Below are 20354 nucleotides of genomic sequence, written 5' to 3' on the forward strand. Positions count from 1 at the left end.
ATTAGTAGAATATACTTATATTTTATAAGTAATGCAACCAAACTTAAATATTTTAAGTATATTGTAATTATATTTTTAAGTAAATATAAAATCCGGGCTAAGAGTGCACATACAATTGCATAAATATAGCTCATTCGAAAATATCATGGACATTTTTTGGTCCAAACTAAAACCTGGTATCATTAACCATGCGCTACAAAATCTTTCTTTTAACAGTGCAATTCAATAGTCAGTGTGTTTCCATTGTGTGAAAGAGCACTGTTAAATGCCAATCGATCATCACTTGAAAGTTCTTTTTGCTCTCTTCATTAACGTAACCTGTGCGTTTACACGTTAATTATCCTAAAAAAGAAAATAAGATCTCCAATTCATAAAGAGAAAACATCTGCGAGGGCAGCCGCCGCAATAACGCAACATTAGCTCGGTTGTCCTCCAGGATAATTACTACAATACTCTTGAAGTAAAGGTTAAATAAAGGTGAGTCATGTTGGCATTTAATTCGGATATCTGAGTTCCTCCACACCTGAAGCGTGAACATTTGAGTCAACTCTAAAGCTCAAGCGTGGGAGACGTTATGAAAGAAGGGTGAATTTTAACACCCGAGTTAAATGTTTTAAATGAGACGGCATTCCAAAGCTGGCATTATGAAAATGTCATTGCACTTCTAGCAGGTGAAAATTTCAAGGGTTGAGACGTCCTACAAACCCAGCTGAAAATTGCCATGGAAATTAATGTGCTTGTTATTGCTATGATTAAAGCTGCAAAAAGGCTTCTAAATGCATGCATATATATTAAAACGGCTGAAACAGACTGCCTAGAATAGACCTCTTATATTAGGAAGTGGGTGTTTGTGTGTTTCCCGTGGGCTTAATGATGTCTGTATGCGGGAGATTAAGATAAATTTGTTCATTATTCTTTTCTTTACACCCTCTCGACCCTCAAAACAGAACTGAAGGTTTCTAGGTTTAATGAAAAGGATGCACCCATTTAATCAGCCAAACAAACTATTTAATTAAACTTTTCAGTGAATGCTTGAGCCCCGCAATTCTTCAAATCAGTCCGCCCTTCTTGAAAAATGAGTGTTTTAATCAGGCAGCCATTTGTAGATCTCTACTTCTACTTTGTGTGTGCTCGGATGAATTGGAGTCTGCACATGTGTGAGAGCCCGTGAGTGAATGGAGCCCTGTCGAAACTGATTAGCTTTGTAATTACTCTCCGCTCTCCGGTCAGCGCTAACAGACATGTTTAATGCTATGCGTCAATCTACAGTCTCACGACGGGATGAGCAGGGAATTCTAAGATAACAGCACTTGGAGGAAAGGAGCGCAGAACTGTGTCTCGAAGCTCACTTCAGTTGTGACAGGCCTTTCAAACTGGATGACAAAGCCAATGCAGCTAACCAAACATTTGATGCAGATCCAGTCAGTGTTTTGCTGAATGAAATGTGATTTACATTTTTGGATGGGAATTGGAGTGATATGGGGATTATAGCAAAGGGAAGAGACAGATGTGGAGAAAGAAGAGGAATTATCTCTCAGAAACATCAGGGGAAAAGCAGTGGAAAGTTATGGAGATGAGTAGCTAATAAACATGAGGCTAGTAAAGACTCTTGGAAGCAGAAATAAGAGCTATTTGCAGACAATTGCAGCCAGTGAACCTTCAGTAAAATCACAATCAAGTGGTGTTTTTTAAATGTGGGGTTGATTTATATATATATATATACAGTACAGTCCAAAAGTTTGGAACCACTAAGATTTTTAATGTTTTTAAAAGAAGTTTCGTCTGCTCACCAAGGCTACATTTATTTAATTAAAAATACAGTAAAAAAACAGTAATATTGTGAAATATTATTACAATTTAAAATAACTGTTTTCTATTTGAATATATTTCACAAAGTAATTTATTCCTGTGATGGCAAAGCTGAATTTTCAGCATCGTTACTCCAGTCTTCAGTGTCACATGATCCTTCAGAAATCATTCTAATATGCTGATCTGCTGCTCAAGAAACATTTAATGTGTACAATTGTACAAAATATTTGTGTACAATATTTTTTTTCAGGATTATTTGATGAATAGAAAGTTCAAAAGAACAGTGTTTATCTGAAATCTAATCTTTTGTAACATTATAAATGTCTTTACTGCCACTTTTGATTGATTTAATGCATCCTTGCTGAATAAAAGTTTTCTTTTATTTCATTTCTTTTCAAAAAAATAAAAATAAAAATTCTTACTGACCCCAAACTTTTGAACGGTAGTGTATAATGCTACAGAAGCTTTGTATTTCAGATAAATGCTGTTCTTTTGAACTTTCTATTCATCAACGAATCCTGAAATTTTTTTTTTGAAAATAATCATTAATGTTTATTGAGCAGCAAATCAGCATATTAGAATGATTTCTGAAGGATCATGTGACACTGAAGACTGGAGTAACGATGCTGAAAATTCAGCTTTGCATCACAGGAATAAATTACTTTGTCAAATATATTTAAATAGTACACAGTTATTTTCAATTGTAATAATATTTCACAATATTACTGTTTTTTACTGTATTTTTAATTAAATAAATGTAGCCTTGGTGAGCAGACGAAACTTCTTTTAAAAACATTAAAAATCTTAGTGGTTCCAAACTTTTGGACTGTACTATATATATATATATATATATATATATATATATATATATATATATATATATATATATATATATATATATATATATACAGTGCTCAGCGTAAATGAGTACACCCCCTTTGAAAAGTAACATTACACACTGATTATCTCTTCATCATGGCACCTGTTATAGTAGGCAGCAAGTGAACATTTTGTCCTCAAAGTTGATGTGTTAGAAGCATGAAAAATGGGCAAGCATAAGGATTTGAGCGAGTTTGACAAGGGCCAATTTGTGATGGCTAGACGACTGAGTCAGACCATCTCCAAAACTGCAGCTCTTGTGGGGTGTTTCCAATCTGCAGTGGTCACTATCTATCAAAAGTGGTCCAAGTAAGGAACAGTGGTAAACTGGTGACAGGTTCATGGGTGGCCAAGGCTCACTGATGCACGTGGGGAACGAAGGCTGACCCGTGTGGTCCGATCCAACAGCCGAGCTACTGCGTATGGGGCTGCATAGCCGCAGACCAGTCATGGTGCCTATGCTGACCCCTGTCCACCGCCGAAAGCGCTAACGTGAGCATCAGAACTGGACCACGGAGCAATGAAAGAAGGTGGCCTGGTCTGATGAATCATGTTTTCTTTTACATCACATGGATGGCCAGGTGCATGTGCGTCACTTACCTGGGGAACACATGGCACCTGGATGCACTATGGGAAGAAGGCAAGCCGGCGGAGGCAGCGTGATGCCATGTGGATGTTACTTTGACACGTACCACCTACCTAAGCATTGTCGCAGATCATGTACACCCTTTCATGGAAACGGTATTCCCGCATGGCTGTGGCCTCTTTCAGCAGGATAATACGCCCTGCCACAAAGCGGTTCAGGAATGGTTTGAGGAGCACAACAACGAGTTTGAGGTGTTGACTTGGCCTCCAAATTCCCCAGATCTCAATCCAATCGAACAAACAAGTCCGATCCATGGAGGCTTCACCTTGCAACTTACAGGACTTAAAGGATCTACTGCTAACATCTTGGTGCCGGAAACAACAGCACGTCTTCAGGGGTCTAGTAGAGTCCATGCCTCGATGGGTCAGGGCTGTTGCTGCTGGCAGCAAAAGGGGGATCAACACAATGTTAGGAAGGTGGTCATAACTTTATATATATATATATATATATATATATATATATATATATATATATATATATATATATATATATATGTATAGCTTATATTTAACTATATTCTGCTTACATTTGTTTATATTTACCTATTTTTCTAGATCCTTTTTATTTTGTTTTATTTTTTATTTTATTTTATTCCGCACTATATTTTACAGTACCATACCATATCATAATATGATATACAATACTGTTCTATTCCAAATTATAGGGTTAATTGACTACTGTTTGCCTGAAACAGATGTTCCAGTAGAGATCCACGATTAGTAAGTGGCTCTTTGGAGTTAATTGTCTCTGTAATTTAGTCATTCAGCTAAAAAAAAAAATTCTACTGCTACATAAAAATCTCTATGCAGTATTTTGTCACTATCTCTCCTGCTCTTCTTCACCTTCTGTCTGTTCTCTCTTTCCCTCCTCTTCTTTTCAACCTTTCTTCTCTGCCCTAAGTAACGGATTTGACATGGTGGGAATGTGGCAGACGTAATTTAGCTGAGTGGAATCAGCCACGGCTCTTTGTGTCCAGTTCATCTCTTTAAATGTTCTCCTTGAGCAGAGCACACGCTTCATCCAGTCAGCTCTAACGAGCGCCAATGAATTCCCTTCAAGAGACTGCATGGATATTTTTCCCCCTCAGGAAGGTGTTTATATGTGCCTTAGAGACAGGAGAATAAAATGAGACAAAGAGTGAGAGAAACAGATACAGAGGAAGGATTTCACAGGTTTAGCTTTTGTGAAATATGTCCAGTGTCTCCAGGGAGGTATTCTTCTCTGGCAAATCATAGATTTCTCACTTCCTCTGACTGATTGTGCTACAACTTGAGACATATTTAAACCAACATCTAGGAAATGAAACACATCTGGATCTGTGGCTGGAAGTTAATTAGTACTACTCAGTAAATATAAGCTGAAGCACTTTGTTCTGATCTGTTCTAGAAAATGAAGGATTTTATATTTTAATAGCTTATTGCTTAATTTTTGATTATTTAGGATTTCACCATTTTGACTCATTTCAATCAGGCCTTGTCTGGCCAGCTATGTTATTTTCTTGATCAGTTTAAACTTAAATTTCAATGTAAATTTGAAATTTAAAAAAAAACTCAGTCTAAAAAACGATTTTTCTGAAGTATTTAGATGTAGAAATTAACTTTTTTATATATAATTCATTATTTTGATCTCAAGACACACTTCAAAAACAAACAAAAATCTGTCATCAAGGTAATTTCACCCAACAAATATTTGTGCAAGATTATAATATGTTTTCCTTTAGTGGATAAAATATTATATTTCTGATGAAAAAAACGGCACGGCACGGCACGGCACGGCACGGCACGGCACGGCACGGCACGGCACGGCACGGCACGGCACGGCACGGCACGGCACGGCACGGCACGGCACATAGCGGGTTACATTAAACAAAGCTAGACAAGGTAACAATGGAACATGAGAGCTATTTATACAAAGGGACTAATGATAAACAAGGAACACCTGTGAACAATGAAGACAAAGGACCAATGGCAAGACAGAACTGAAATCACATGACAAACAACCAATCAGAACATGACACATGAGACAGGGGAAGCACATGACATGAACACATGAGGGCACACATGGCAAAACAAGGAAAACAAACAAAGCATAACTATAACAAACCATGAAACGTGAACATGAAACAATACCAAAACAAGACATGACATGACAGTGGTGTTACTTTAGATGCTTGTTGGAGAAAATGGGCCAAAAGATCCCATTGACTTACAATGAAGCAGTGAGAAACCAAATTATTCAAACTCTGTCCAGTAAGCAACCACTACACAACCACACACAGCACCTTAGAAGCTGCATATCAATGTGCAAAATATATAAAAATATGAATGTTGTGGTATTTTTGTATGTCTACACTGATGTCTAATTTTTCATGAAACTGTACATAAGATGTCTTAACTTTCTACAACTAATTTACTAGCTATTGTGTGTATTTCTGTTGCAGGTTAGATAGCAACAGGCTGACAGAAGATGGCATTTCTGAGGCATGAGATTACCTTTTCCTTCTCCCTGTGGGCTTCTCTCCTTTATGTAGCACTAATGTCTCTTCCACTGGGGGCAGAAGCACCAAAAAGAAGCCAGTACATCTGGAAAACAGGTGGGTTGACAATACTTTTTTTCTTGGTACGACAGGATGAAATACATTTACGCTGTCCCTAGCTGAGTTTATGAGTATTTTTCTACCATGATTACTTGCCATCATTTACTCATAGTCATGTTGTTACGAAATGGTATGACTTTCTTTCTTTTGTAGAACACAAAAGGGGACTTTTTGAAAAAAATATGACCAAAAATCCAATTCAAAAGAATTATTTGTTCAGATGAATGTACCATAGGCTGCTAAGGTTTTCAATGTATCTTTGGCCATTTTGTCAGACCAAAGCTATCATATCAAGACTTGTATAGTATAAGTGCACAAGAATATAGCGCACAAGATACTTTTAAAGGTGCTTTTTTGGTCATTTTTGGATGATCAGTCCTCATTTGCTTTGAGAATGACCAAGATATTCTTTAAAAAGCCTTTAAAAAAAAAAAAAAAAAAAAAAAATCATACAGTATTAGTGATGGCATGAGGGTGAGTAAATGTTGACATAATTTCCATTTTTGCATGAAATGTTTTTTTAATAGAGCACAGGGTAAATCTTAGTCTGATATTTTCACAGACAAAAAAAATGCATCAATTATTTCAGGGTTTTCAGAAATGCTAAACACACAGTTTGTGTTTGTAAGATCCAATTACAGCCTGAGCCAGAGAATTCTGACACTTTTTCGTTTCTCTGTGGTCATATCCAGTTGGAGTCACAAATTGGGATTGCATAATCAAATGTGTGAATGACAGTTTTTTTGTGTAGTACAGTCAGTCGAGAAGCAAGGTAATGCACATTTCTATTCTGCATTTGATAGAGGGAAACAGAAGTGTTGAATAGAAAAGAATAAGTGCTCAAGGTTGGATATTGATCCTTGTTGTCGCAAATCTTGGATCAGCAGGCATCTATGTACAGCAGTTCAGAAAACTGTGAGACCATCTGCCTGTGTTATCTGTGAAGTCTGATCAATCTTATATCCAGCTGGAGTTGCACTGAGAATTCCTCACGTCACCATGGCAACAATTGTTAAGCGTGAGATTGACAGCTCGCAAAGAACAGAAGATTATTACTTGGCCTATTAATGCCGTCCGGCGCATCCAAGCTACTGTGAGCTTATTTCAAGATGCTGCAATTAAGCACTTCTCCAGAACTTGTAACAAAACATCCAACATTTGCCTATGAAGACCTCAGGCGGGGGGTTCATATCAGGCAACTGCCATTATCAGTAAATAAACACGGAAATGAGCATCATTCAGTTTCCTTTACTGGATGCAGGTACCAAATTGTGGGTCTGGGATGCCTGACCACTCTTGTTTAAGGAATAGTCCACCCAAAAATAAAAATTCAGATTAATTCACCCTCATGCCGTTCCACACCCGTAAGACCTTTGTTAATCTTCGGAACGCAAATTAAGATATTTTTGTTGAAATACGATGGCTCCGTGAGGCCTTCATAGGGAGCAATGACATTTCCTCTCTCAAGATCCATAAAGGTACTAAAAACATATTTAAATCAGTTCATGTGATTACAGTGGTTCAATATTAATATTATAAAGCGACGAGAATATTTTTGGTGCGCCAAAAACTTATGTATTGATGGGCGATTTCAAAACACTGCTTCAGGAAGCTTTGGAGCATTATGAATCAGCGTGTCGAATCAGCGGTTCGGAGCGCCAAAGTTACGTGATTTCAGCAGTTTGTCGGTTTGACACGTGATCTGAATCATGATTCGACACAGAAGAATCATAACGCTCTGAAGCTTCCTGAAGCAGTGTTTTGAAATCGCCCATCACTATTTTGTTTTTTTGGCGCACCAAAAATATTCTTGTCACTTTATAATATTAATACTGAACCACTGTACTCACACATGAACTGATTTAAATATGTTTTTAGTACATGGATACACCTATGGAGGCCTCACAGAGCCATCGGATTTCAACTAAAATATCTTAATTTGCATTTCCGAAGATTAACGAAGGTCTTACGGGTCTGGAACGGCATGAGGGTAAGTAATAAATGACTGAATTTTCATTTTTGGGTGATCTAACCCTTTAATGGGGAAATCATTTTTAATATCCATTTTCACGTATTGTTCACAAGTTTGGGGTCAGTAAGATTTTGTTATTTTGTTTTGGTTTTGTTTTTTGAAAGAAAGAAATACTTTTATTGAGCAAGGATGCATTAAATTGTCAAAAGTGACATTTTAAATAGTTACAATTGTCATCCAAAATGCTGAGGAAAAAAAAAAAATTAGAAGCAGCGCAGCAGTTTTTTTAATGGGATGGCAGACAGCAGAGTGAGTCAAATAATAAATGCCCCAGTCACGTTTAAGTCCAAAGTCTGGACTTAACATTTTCATGGCATTTTGTTTTCCTATTTAGACAGATATCATGATGTATCATTATATGATTGTCTAGCATTATATTGATTATCGCAGAATCGCTGTATCGTGATATTATTGGTATCGTGAACCATGTATCGTGTATCGTATCGTATCGTATCATGAGGTACCCTGTGATTCCCACACCTACTGAAGACTGGAGTAATTATGCTAAAAATTAAGCTTTGAATCGCAGGAAGAAATTACATTTTAAAATATATTCAAATACAAAACAGTTATTTTAAATAGTAATTATAATTCACAATATTTCTGTAATAAATGCAGCCTTGGTAAGTTAGGATCATTGTTGGACAAAACATAGCTACTTTCATTTTTTATTTTTTTATTTGTAATCAATTTACATATAATAAATATCACAGATTTGTTTTAAATAACTATGAGGCCCCAAAAGATCATTTCGGTTTGAAGTTTCTTTTAAAAAGTTGACTCCCCTCGAAAGCTATTGTAAAAGTCCCCCCGAACTGGGACATATCAACAGGACTAATGCTAATGAAGGCAACTGTGAAAATGTTTTATAGATGAAGTAAGAATGATATGAGAACATTGAAGTTTCTCTATGAAGCAGTGGTCAGTTCTCAGAGGCCCTGAGCAGGTTTCCTCCCGTGCTGTGTGTGGATCGAACAGGAGCTCTGCAGGTCCACAGGGGTGATGATTCCTGGAATGTAAAATCAATACTGGTTTCATCCTGAAGGAGTGTGTCCAGTTTCGTTCTGTCTGTGAAGAAGTGCTCATTTGTCCACCTACCCACTCACTTTCTTTTGTATTCAAGGTCCAATTTTCTCGAGCTTTTTTTTGTGTGTGTGTGTGTGTGTGTGTGCACTTAATTTTGTTCAGTTTTCCTGGAAATTAGAAATACATGTGGAGATAGGAGAGCAAATTCTTGAGTTTGAATCTTAAAAGCACTCTGAAGGCTTGAAAACCTCATTTTGAACAAGTCTCCCTGGAGTTCTTCTATCTGACGTCACAAACTGGAGAGAAAATGAGTCTGTCTCGCAAAACAAGAAGGTGAAAATTAACCTTCAAGATACGGATGAAGACAGGGAGTCTGACTCGAGCAGATTTGATGCTTTTAAGCAGTATTATGGAAAGAGACATTGTCATTTTATCTAACGTGGACAAAAATGTGTACATGCCAAATGCAAACAAGATGAATCATAATTTTTGATCTGTTTCTGAATGAGAACTACTACATTCTGTGCACATGCTGTATATCTGAATATAGCCTATTTTGTCAGCTTTTATGAGGACACTGCACTGTAAACCCCAATAAGTTGGGCTAACTCAAAACATTTGATGTCACTGATTACCTCAATTTTTTGAGTTAGCCCAACTTATTGGGTTTACAGTGTGTCCTCATAAAAGCTGACAAAATAAATTATATTAGCAGATAAAGTATGCGCACAGAATGATGTTCCCAATTTTAAGTAAGCAGAACTGTCAAGTTTTAAGTTTGCAGTACTCATGCATGTTAATTGCTCCTAACTTGAAGTACTGAGTGAGCTAACTCAGTTAACATAAAATATTTAGTTAATTTTTTTTTATTTTGAGTTCTTGCAAATCAAAGGAGTTATTTCAACCTGATCTCATGGCAATTTGTATGTATTTTACGAGGTGGCTAATGACCTACCCCTAACCCTACCTGCCACTGGGGTTTAGACAAATCGTATGAATGCGTACGAGTGAGGTTGTACGAATTCGTACGAATTTGCCACCTCGTAAAATATGTACGAATTGTTCGTGAGATAGCGTTGGTTGTTTACTTTACTATAAACCCTAATACATTATATTACACTTAATTTTAGCATTTACTCTCCCCTTTGAGTGCCATGGGCAAAGCATGCTGGGAAATAGAAATCCTAGCCCAGTTTCAGTTAAACTTAAGTTAGTCTAAATTAAAAGAAATTAGTTCATACAACTCAAAACAATGAAACAGTTCAGTTTATTTGAAATATGTCAGTGCTGTGAAAAAGAAAGTTCTAAATACTCATAACAGTTAATTTAACTGAACTAATTTGTTCAATTTAAGTTTTTCCTACTCAAACCAATTAAGCATTTTGAGCATTAGGGTTTACAGTGTAGCATAAAGCTAAACAGACATGTTCTAAAATCCATACAACCTAAATTGTAATTTCACCTCGATTGAGGTCTTTAACATTTCTCTTGACATTTTGAAGGTGATTTAATCCACTACATATTTTGGAGTTCAAGTTCTTGCATCAGCCATGCTCAACTGTTTAAGCAACAGGAACACGTCTTCATACATAAAATGCAGCTCACATATGCGTTAAAATAAAATATACAACATGGCATGCAGTTCATACAATGAAAGCCTTGGTATAGCATATCACAACAATGTTGAAAAATATACAAAACTAGGATTCGAAAGCTTTATACCTTTGCACCAATCATATACACATTTGCTGTTTTTCTTTTCTAAAAATATATATTCTGACCCGTGATGCAGATTGAGCTGCATTTTATTTATGAAAGGTGCTATTAAAAATGATTTATTTATACTACTACTACTACTACTACTTGTCTACTACTTGAAAAAGTGTTCGTATAGGATAGGGCCAAGTCTTCTTATGAATAATTCAGTGAAGGTACTCAGACATCACTGATGTAAATGTGCACAATAGTCTTCAGTATAATGCAATACATAAGAGATTCATTAAGGCAAATGAGATAGATAGAACATTTTTTATGATTTATTTTCCATGGAATGAACAGGACCAAGAATGAAGCTGTTTGACTGCCAATATGATAGGACAGTGATGATCTCTCACAGTATAATATGTAATGAGACATGAGTACAATACACATTCTTTCCTTTTTCAAATACTCTTTTTTTTTTTTTTTTTGTATATGAAGAGTCCACAGAAAAGAAGCAAGCAATTCTTCAGCAGTGAATATTGACCATATATTATCCATTTGTCTTTTGTTTTCTGTTCAGTTCATTAGTTGTGCACTCATTTCTTTCTTTCTCTCTGTTTGACTGATTACCGTGGAGGGCACACAGAGCCTTTCACAAAATGATAGTTGGTGTTCATGAGATGATTCCTGTTAAATCAGAAGTGCCTGTTCTCTATATAGGAGCTCTAGTTCACAAAAGACTGTCAAAAAGTTGAAATTGACTGGGATGGATAATTGCATTATCTCATATGACCTCTACCTCCATGAAGAATCATTAACATCCATGAAAGCTTTTCATTGCACAAAAGGATCTTTATAGTATATAAAGGTTCTTTAGATTTTTAAAATGCAAGTTCAGGCTTAGGCCCCGTAGTGCGTTTTCATTTTTAAAATAGCGAAAAAAGAAAGCGATCCTTGTCTACACTGGTGTTTCCACAGAGTTTCAGAAACGATCTCCCTCTACACTACACTACCGAAAACGCATGTCACATGACAGTTCATGCACACTGGGCATAGTCGTACAAGTGTAAACAGTTGCCTCTTGCGCATGTAGACAAGAGTATTAGTATTAAAAAATTCTGCAGTATTAAAAAATGCAGAGTTTAACTGCACAACGGCTGCTAAAAATGACAGCAAAGCCAGCAAAGATTGCAGTTCTGTCTTAATGTTATTATTTACATGGTCGTCAAGGATACGCAGCACCAACGTGGGCAGCCACGCCATAGTTTTCATAAGTCTCCATTTTAGTTTGTTTATACTGAAACGCAACCCTGCATTTACAAACAAAAACGGGGACTGCAGCGTTTTTGAAAGTCTGCGTTTTTGAGTTTCGAAAACACCAGCGTAGTGTAAACGACAGGCATAACTGTAGCAAAACTTGTGCGTTTTCAATCGAAAACGCACTTACGGAAGAGGATTAGGGCCAAGCAATAATAAAAAAATAAAACCATCTCGAGATTAAAGTTGTTAAATTCGAGAAAAAACTCGTTAAATTTCGAGAAAAAAGTCGAGATAAAATGTTGAGAATAAAATCATTAAATTACTAGAAAAAAACTTGTTAAATATCGAAAAAATTCAAGATAAAATGTTGAGAATAAAATCATTAAATTACTAGAAAAAAACTTGTTAAATATTGAGAAAATTCAAGATAAAATGTTGAGAATAAACTCGTTAAATTTCGAGAAAAAAGTCGAGATAAAATGTTGAGAATAATGTCATTAAATTACGAGAAAAAACTCGTTAAATTACGAGAAAATATTCGTTAAATTATGAGAAAAATGTTGTTAAATTTTGAGAAAAAAGTCGAGATCAAATGTTGAGAATAAAGTCATTAAATTATGAGAAAAAAGTCGTTAAATTACGAATTTGTTCTCATAATTTAACCACTTTTTTTTTCGTAATTTAATGACTTTATTCTCATAATTTAATGACTTTATTCTCAACATTTTATCTTGACTTTTTTCTCGAAATTTAACAAAATTTTTCTCATAATTTAACGACTTTTTTCTCGTAATTTAATGACTTTATTCTCAACATTTTATCTCGACATTTTTCTCATAATTTAACGAATGTGTTCTCGTAATTTAATGACTTTATTCTCAACGTTTTATCTCGACTTTTTTCTCGAAATGTAATGACATTTTTCTCATAATTTAACAAATTTGTTCTCGTAATTTAACAACTTTTTTCTCGTAATTTAATGACTTTATTCTCAACATTTTATTTTGACTTTTTTCTCGAAATTTAACGAGATTTTTCTCGAAATTCAACAACTTTAATCTCGAGATGGTTATATTTTTTTTTATTATTGCTTGGCCCTAATCCTCTTCCTAGTGTAAACAGGGGCCTAAGAAAAAATATGGTTATTCACGGTAAGGTTCTTTGGGGAACCAAAAAAAGTTCTTCAATGACATTGCTGCAAAAAAAAAAAAACTTTTAGAACCATCATTTTGGAGAGTTTACTTATATAGTAGCTCCAAAATATATTTGGACACTTAAAACGAAATGTATATATTTATACATGCACATATACAATTCTTTATTATGTGAAATTTTGAAAAAAATTTATTTTATTTATTTATTTATTTTTAGTCCACACAACAACAAAAAAATCAATGGGGTGTGATACTTTGGACCTCCATTGACCTACAAAAACATCTGAAATAGTCTACAAAGTATGTATGCATGTCATACAGGTCTGGAATAAGAGTGAGTACATGATTACTTTTTAAATGGGCAGAAGAGGCTTGTTGGGATTGAAATGATAAAACTATAGATATGTTGTTCAAAATAAAAGTACTTGGTCATAATAACCTTGTGACTAGTGTTTTACAGACAAGTAAACCAGTGCAACATCCCAAGCCTTTTGAATTTAAGATGTCAAATCCACCAATCGTCAGCCCAAACTCCAACTGAATCGTGACGGGCCAAAAACAGCTCCATTTCCTTTGCTAAAGTGTCTGTGATGGGCAGAAAAGCACTGTAATTGCATCTGTGACCATCAGCGAGTAATTAATCTGTCATGTGCCCTATTGTTTCACCCAGGCTGTGTCCAAAAAGTGTGTGAGTGTCAGAGAACATTTCTTCACACTGTTGAGAGGGAGGATGCTGCCCATCTCTAGAGACCTCTGGGTCAGGAAATGTTTTGTACTTTTTAAAATGTGTAAACAACAATAATGGTCCTGACACTTTCAGACATCATAAATTCATAATTCGATTTATTTCGGCATAAACAAGGGCTGTGTTGTTGAGTCGTGCTGCGTAGCATATGTACCAGTGCACTTGTTTGTAGCAAGACACAGTAGCCAATTTTCAATTACACTAAACTTAATGTGTTTTGGTTATCATTGTGCACTCTTATTCAACTGTTTTTAAAGTTACATGTTACAAAATTTTTAGCATAGTTGTGTGCTATTTAGCATCTAAATAGCAAAATAGCATCTAAATTCCTATACTCGCATTAGTTATTGGTTTACATGTAGAGAATATTTTTTAATGCATAATACACTACCGTTCCGAAGTTTGAATTTGAAGGTCTTTCTTCTGCTAAACAGAAAAGAATATGGGTAACCAAACAGGCCCAGGGCCCCATTGACTTCACTCAAAAAAATTAATTGTTGGATTTCCTTAAAAAAGCAGTGTCAAGTGGTTCCAACCAAACTATATTGAGTAATTTGTACAAATAACAATTTAGTTGTATGAACAAAATAAATTCAAGTAAAGCTGACAAAATATCTGAGTAAAAACAAATCATTTGAATTTGTCACTGTCACATTATATTTATATGTGCAGTTTACTTTATAATGTTATGCTTATTATGTAAGGTGAACACATTTATTGACTTAATTTACCTTATTAAATGAACTATTTGCTCTACAAAATGCACTCAGAAAAATAACAAACGCAATTAAATTGAGAGCAGGAATTCCATCCTACAAACATATATGAGTGCTTACAGCCTAAACACAGGCGCCACTCTTCTGCATAATGGTATTCTGCATAACCACAAAATTCTAAAACATTACAGAAACTCCTCTAAATGTCCAACATAACTGAACAATAAACACTAACAGAAACTAACAACATCTTTCCCTATACCGAAAAAAAAACACATAAAATAACAATTCCTAAATTTACTCTACTGCAGTCCTTTGCAAAGCGTGATGGGAACTACGGATCCACTGCCCAGTTAGTTATGTCAACATTAATTTGTGCGTTTCACTCAGCAATGTTAAGTTGACCCAACAAACACTTAAGTAAAATTTTAGTAGAAACAACTCAGTTAAATTAAGTTCATGTAGTTACATGAGTGTTTTATGTAATGTGAACAAGGATGGTTTGAGTGAAACTAATAACAGTGAAAGTTCATTTTTTTGGAGTGTTCCATAATTTGGAAAAAAAGTACTTTGGAAGTCAATGGGGCCCGTCAACTGTTTGGAAAGGTTTGGAACAACTTGAGGGTAAGTAAATGATGACAGAATTTTCATTTTTGGGTGAACTATCCTTTTAAGATCTTGTTGATTATAAAGAGGTTAGGGCTGAACCTGAATATTCGATTATTTGATTATTCGTTGGTATTTGATTTTCAATTTTGGGATTCGAATATTCGTTTTTTTTTTTTTTTTTTTTGGTTTTGTTTTTCACACAACTGGCATCCCCCTCGCGAAACGGTTCTCATTCGCGCTTGAATGTTTACACTATAATCTGGACAAATTCAATGCTCTTTTTTTTTTACAATTATCTTATATAGCCTAGCCTTTTTTAATAGGATGGACAGTTGAAGGAACCCAACCTTGTTTTTTAGAAAAATGTTAGGCAGCCTTATTAAAAGTATTGCTCTTAACAGAACTGTGTTTTATATCACTAGTGCAGTGTCCGTTCTCGAAGAATAAGCCCTGCTCACATGAGGCGCGCAGCTTTCAGCTAGTTTATTTCGCTGTTCTGTAGTTTATTAAAATTCTGAAATGTGTCCATATTGCGCCAAATGCGACACTGCACTCCCTTGGGTCCGCAGCAACACACCCGCCACGTGTGAAGTCAGTTGGATGAACAGTTCTCGACATTATCAAAATGCAAACAGACACAGAGATTCCTACTGTAAGGCGTTGTGTATGCAGCAAATATGGATATGTTTGCTCACTTAGCTTGAGTTATTGATACCAGACAGACTTCATGGAGGCGATTGACATTTCACAACTGGCGCTTTATTCCCCATGAAACACGTGTAACTGTCTGTCACAAATGTTATGCCGTCCACTGCATTACCTAAAGGTGCTAAAGAGGATGTTTTGTTTTATACATTTTTGCAATATTACTTGAAACTGTCTTTACTAACTGATAAAAGACTATTTATTAGGTGCACTGAAAGGAATAATATTAATATACAATATACTGTGCATGAGGTAGGGCCTTAAAAACATCAGCCAATGATGATCGCGTAAACGATCGGCCCTCTGGCTTGTCAATCACTGCCGTGACGTTCCTTGAGAGATGAGCGCGGTTGCGCGCTCCAGTAACTTTCCACACTCCACAGGCGCCGCTTGCAATGTTTTTGTCAGGAGACAGGAGTAACAACTGCAGATTATGAGTTACCTGCGGTGAGTCCGACATAATGAATCCACTAACACGACACAGCGAATGCCGGTGGTAAACACTCGTGTTCCAATACTCGTGCACGAGTTTTGGGAGGCGTTCCCTCGAGGGGGGGGGTTGTTCTTATGCATGCGCTCATTTCAAAAACTCACTAACAGTCTTTGGTTTCTCAGTCGATGAAAAGATCCTCTTTAGCACCTTTAATAAAGAAAATAACTTTAAATGAGCAACAGAAAAACAGAAATAACCCGCATACAGTACATGCTGTACAATGCAGATAGTTCAACTGCAGCTCTTAAAGGGGCCACACCATATTTTGCCTTTATTAGAGGAGAATATGTTCAGCCCCCTCCCTCTGAAGCTTCGAATATTCGATGTTGATTACTACCGAAGCTTCGAAGCTCAAAAAATGATATTCAGACCAGCCCTAAATGAGGTCCAATCATATTTCTGAATAAGTGTGATCTAGTTTTGTTCCAGTGTATACATGGTAAAAACATTGTACTGAAGCACTATAAAACTTTCCACAGCTGTTAGTTTGCATTTTTTTTTTTTTTTTTTAAGGCTGGCAAAGACTTGCCAAGGTCACAGGTTAGATTGCCAGGGAATGCATGTGCTGATGAAAATGTATAACTTGCATTGTTTAAAGTTGTTTTGGACAAGAAGTATCTGCCAAATGCATAAAATGTTTTAAAAATGAGCTCTGTTGTCAACATGAGGTGATGAGGTGGTACAGCCACTGAGGAATCCCACCATAGAAGGAGGCTTGTGGGTTTTGGGTGATTAAAGCTTTTGAAAGTCTGAATAGCGGAAAATAACCTGTCTCAGGTGTGTTTGAACCAAAGCCTCCGATTGTTGCTAATAAAATATTTTCAGCTGTGGAGGCCGATGGGTTTTGCCTGAGGAAAAACCTACGGGAATGAAAACCAATTTCAATTTTCACTCAAAATTTGCATTTTGCAAGTAAATAGAAATTTATAATGTGGATTCTACTAGATACGACATCTTAGTTCAGTCTGTACGCCTGCCTTTGTGCTGCCAAAATGGAGTAAAACCACTCACGATCTTACCGACAGTGACTTTGCTTCTGATGCCCTCGGAGTGACCTCATCCTATCTCACAGCTTTAAGTTGCTGTGACACCATGGGACAGGGTCCTGCTTGTATCTCAGTTCTGTTTCTCTCTGCCTGCTTGCTACGTTTCAATGATGGCCACATGAGAGATGGAGGGAGATAAACGATCAACTCCCTGTGAGACATACAAGTCGGTTTGAAAGTTGGAAGGAGCTTGTCACATATGTGAATGTGACTGTCTGTGTGTGTGTGTTCTTGTATATATGGTTTATGAGGGCGCAAATGTGTATAATGATATGGGTATTACAACATAATCGTTTATGAGGACACTTTCTGTGTCCTCGTAAGCCAAATGGCTTTAAAAAACAATAAATGGTGTGTTTTTTGGGGGGGAATCAAAAAAATGTGCACAATTTCCTGTGATGGGTAGGTTTAGGGGTAGGGTTAGTGTAAGGGGATAGAATATACAGTTTGTACAGTATAAAAATCGTTACGCCTATGGAGAGTCCCCATAAACCACATATATTTGTGTGTGTGTGTGTGTCTCTTCCAACAAAATGTATGTACATTCAAGCATTCGGAGGCTTAGAAATGTCTGAATGTCATTGCATTAAAGTAAATATCAAAACATCAAACTAAGTGGCTTTTATTTTAAAAAATAGCACACTTTGCAAGCGCAGCATTTCACAAAAATAGTTTTTTTAGAATTAAGATTTAATATATTTAAAAGTATTTGACTATTGTTTTTTATTATTATTATTGTGGCTCAAGTGTTCAAATACTATAGGGGCCACTGTAATTATTTTTGGGATTTTAATAAAATTTATTTATTTAATTGTTTGTTTGTTGGCCATTCTTAGTCATTTATATGTAAAAAATATCCTTTAATGATAAATTATGTTCTTCACAGGTTAAAAATTGATATATTCATCTATTCGTCAAAGAAGCCTGAAAAAAATGTATCACAGTTTCCACAAAAATATTAAGTATTAAATATAAAGCAGGTTTCAAGATTGAATAAGAAATGTTTCATGAGCACCAAATCAGCATATTAGAATGATTTCTGAAGGATTTATTTTGATAAAAAATAGAGTAAAAGCTTTATTATTCTGAAATATTATTGCAATATAAAATAACTGTTTTCTATTTTAATACATTTAAAATAATAAATGCAGCATTGGTGAGCATAAAAGACTTCTTTCAGATACATTGGAATATACCAACCTCAAAAACTGCTGAATGCTAGTGTATGTACAAGTGACTGCAACCAAAGTGATAATTTTCACAAGGATATGAAAAATCAATGGATATAGATCTGCATTTTTGGTTTCCACTAAATCCCAGCAGAAAAGCTTGAGTAAATGTGCACTTGAGGGTTAAAAGCTTCACATTATCTTTGTCTTTCCATTTTCCTCCCCCAAAAAATGTCAGTTCAGACAGAGAAAAGCACAACAACAAAAAAATCTCTTTCCTGGTGGTTTTTCTCACATTGCTTCAGTTCAAAGTGATTATTCCCACATCTAGAGTCTTTAATCAGCATGCCATCCATCAGAATCCTGATTAGCCAGGAGATCTCTATAGGACAGGCCTCTGCGGTTAAAGTCTTACCTGAACCCCCTGCCTCTGAGTAAATTGATATTTGACTAAGGAGGATGAGTGTATGAGCAGTAATTATTAGCACACTGTGAAGACCTAGTCTAATGATCAAATGTGTGTTCGCCTCAGACGAGGGTTTTGGCTGACCTCAGTGCTCATACAGTAATGATGTCACCCCATATGGCTCGCTTGCTCCGTCACATGGTTTTTTGTCTGCGCCATTGTGCATTAGGTGGCATTTGGAGGATGGTAGGTCTTTTTGGTGACCTCACTGGTGGGTTGATGAAGGGAACACGGCCTTTAACATCCCCTGAGGAGCGATAGCAATGATGTCAGACTTCCACTATCTGCTTGAAGCATCTGTTCCCCCTCTGCCTTTTTGTCTTTCCTCTCTTTGTTCCCATCGCTTCTCTATTCTTTGTCTCCTTATTTCTAATAGGGGATAATGGAAGCGATTTCAACAGATGGCAGCTTTTGCTGCTTTTGAATTTAAACAATTATCACTAAAAGATGTCGAGTAAAAGTTAAAATGAATGATCTACATCCAGGATTTTATATAATGGCTGAGGTCAGAAGCATCAGTATCACTTAGTAATTCTATAAGCGGTTAGGAATATTGTCTATTTAAAGCAAAAGATGGACATACATTATAACAATTTTAGACGTTTGCTTTAAATAGACAATATTCCTAACCGCTTATAGAATTACTGCTAAAGCGAACAGTATTCTTTAGTGTTACAGGAATATAGTAACTCAAATTTATTTCAAAATTATATTACATTATATTATCATATATTTTTTTGTTTTTTTGTTTTGTTTTGTGTTTTGTTTTGTTTGTCATTTATTACTCACCCTCATGCCGTTCCACACCCGTAAGACCTTCGTTAATCTTCGGAACGCAAATTAGGATATTTTTGTTGAAATCCGATGGCTCCGTGAGTCCTCCATAGGGAGCAATGACATTTCCTCTCTCAAGATCCATTAATGTACTAAAAACATATTTAAATCGGTTCATGTGAGTACAGTGGTTCAATATTAATATTATAAAGTGATGAGAATATTTTTGGTGCGCCAAAAAAAAAAAAAATAACGGCTTATTTAGTGATGGCCGATTTCAAAACACTGCTTTAGGAAGCTTCGGAGTGTTATGAATCAGCGTGTCGAATCATGATTCGGATCGCGTGTCAAACCGCCAAACTGCTGAAATCACGTGACTTTGGCGCTCCGAACGGCTGATTCGACACACTGATTCATAATGCTCCAAAGCTTCCTGAAGCAGTGTTTTGAAATCGCCCATCACTATATAAGTTTTTGTTTTGTTTTTTTTGGCACACCAAAAATATTCTCGTTGCTTTATAATATTAA

The 20354-nt window shown here is 35.9% G+C and overlaps 1 protein-coding gene across 5 annotated transcripts in view; it reads left to right on the forward strand.

Moving 5' to 3' along the window:
- Nucleotides 1-20354, forward strand: part of thsd7bb (thrombospondin, type I, domain containing 7Bb) — an 86312-nt gene that overhangs the window by 22561 nt on the left and 43397 nt on the right. For all 5 annotated transcript variants that reach the window (XM_048172751.1, XM_048172749.1, XM_048172747.1 and 2 more), the window contains one exon: nucleotides 5775-5927. In XM_048172751.1, coding sequence (XP_048028708.1) covers nucleotides 5801-5927 — 127 coding nt within the window. In that variant the 5' untranslated portion in view covers nucleotides 5775-5800. The remainder of the gene's footprint in view (nucleotides 1-5774; nucleotides 5928-20354) is intronic.

This window comes from Megalobrama amblycephala, linkage group LG21, assembly GCF_018812025.1.
Source record: "Megalobrama amblycephala isolate DHTTF-2021 linkage group LG21, ASM1881202v1, whole genome shotgun sequence".
NCBI classification, from domain to species: Eukaryota; Metazoa; Chordata; class Actinopteri; order Cypriniformes; family Xenocyprididae; genus Megalobrama; species Megalobrama amblycephala.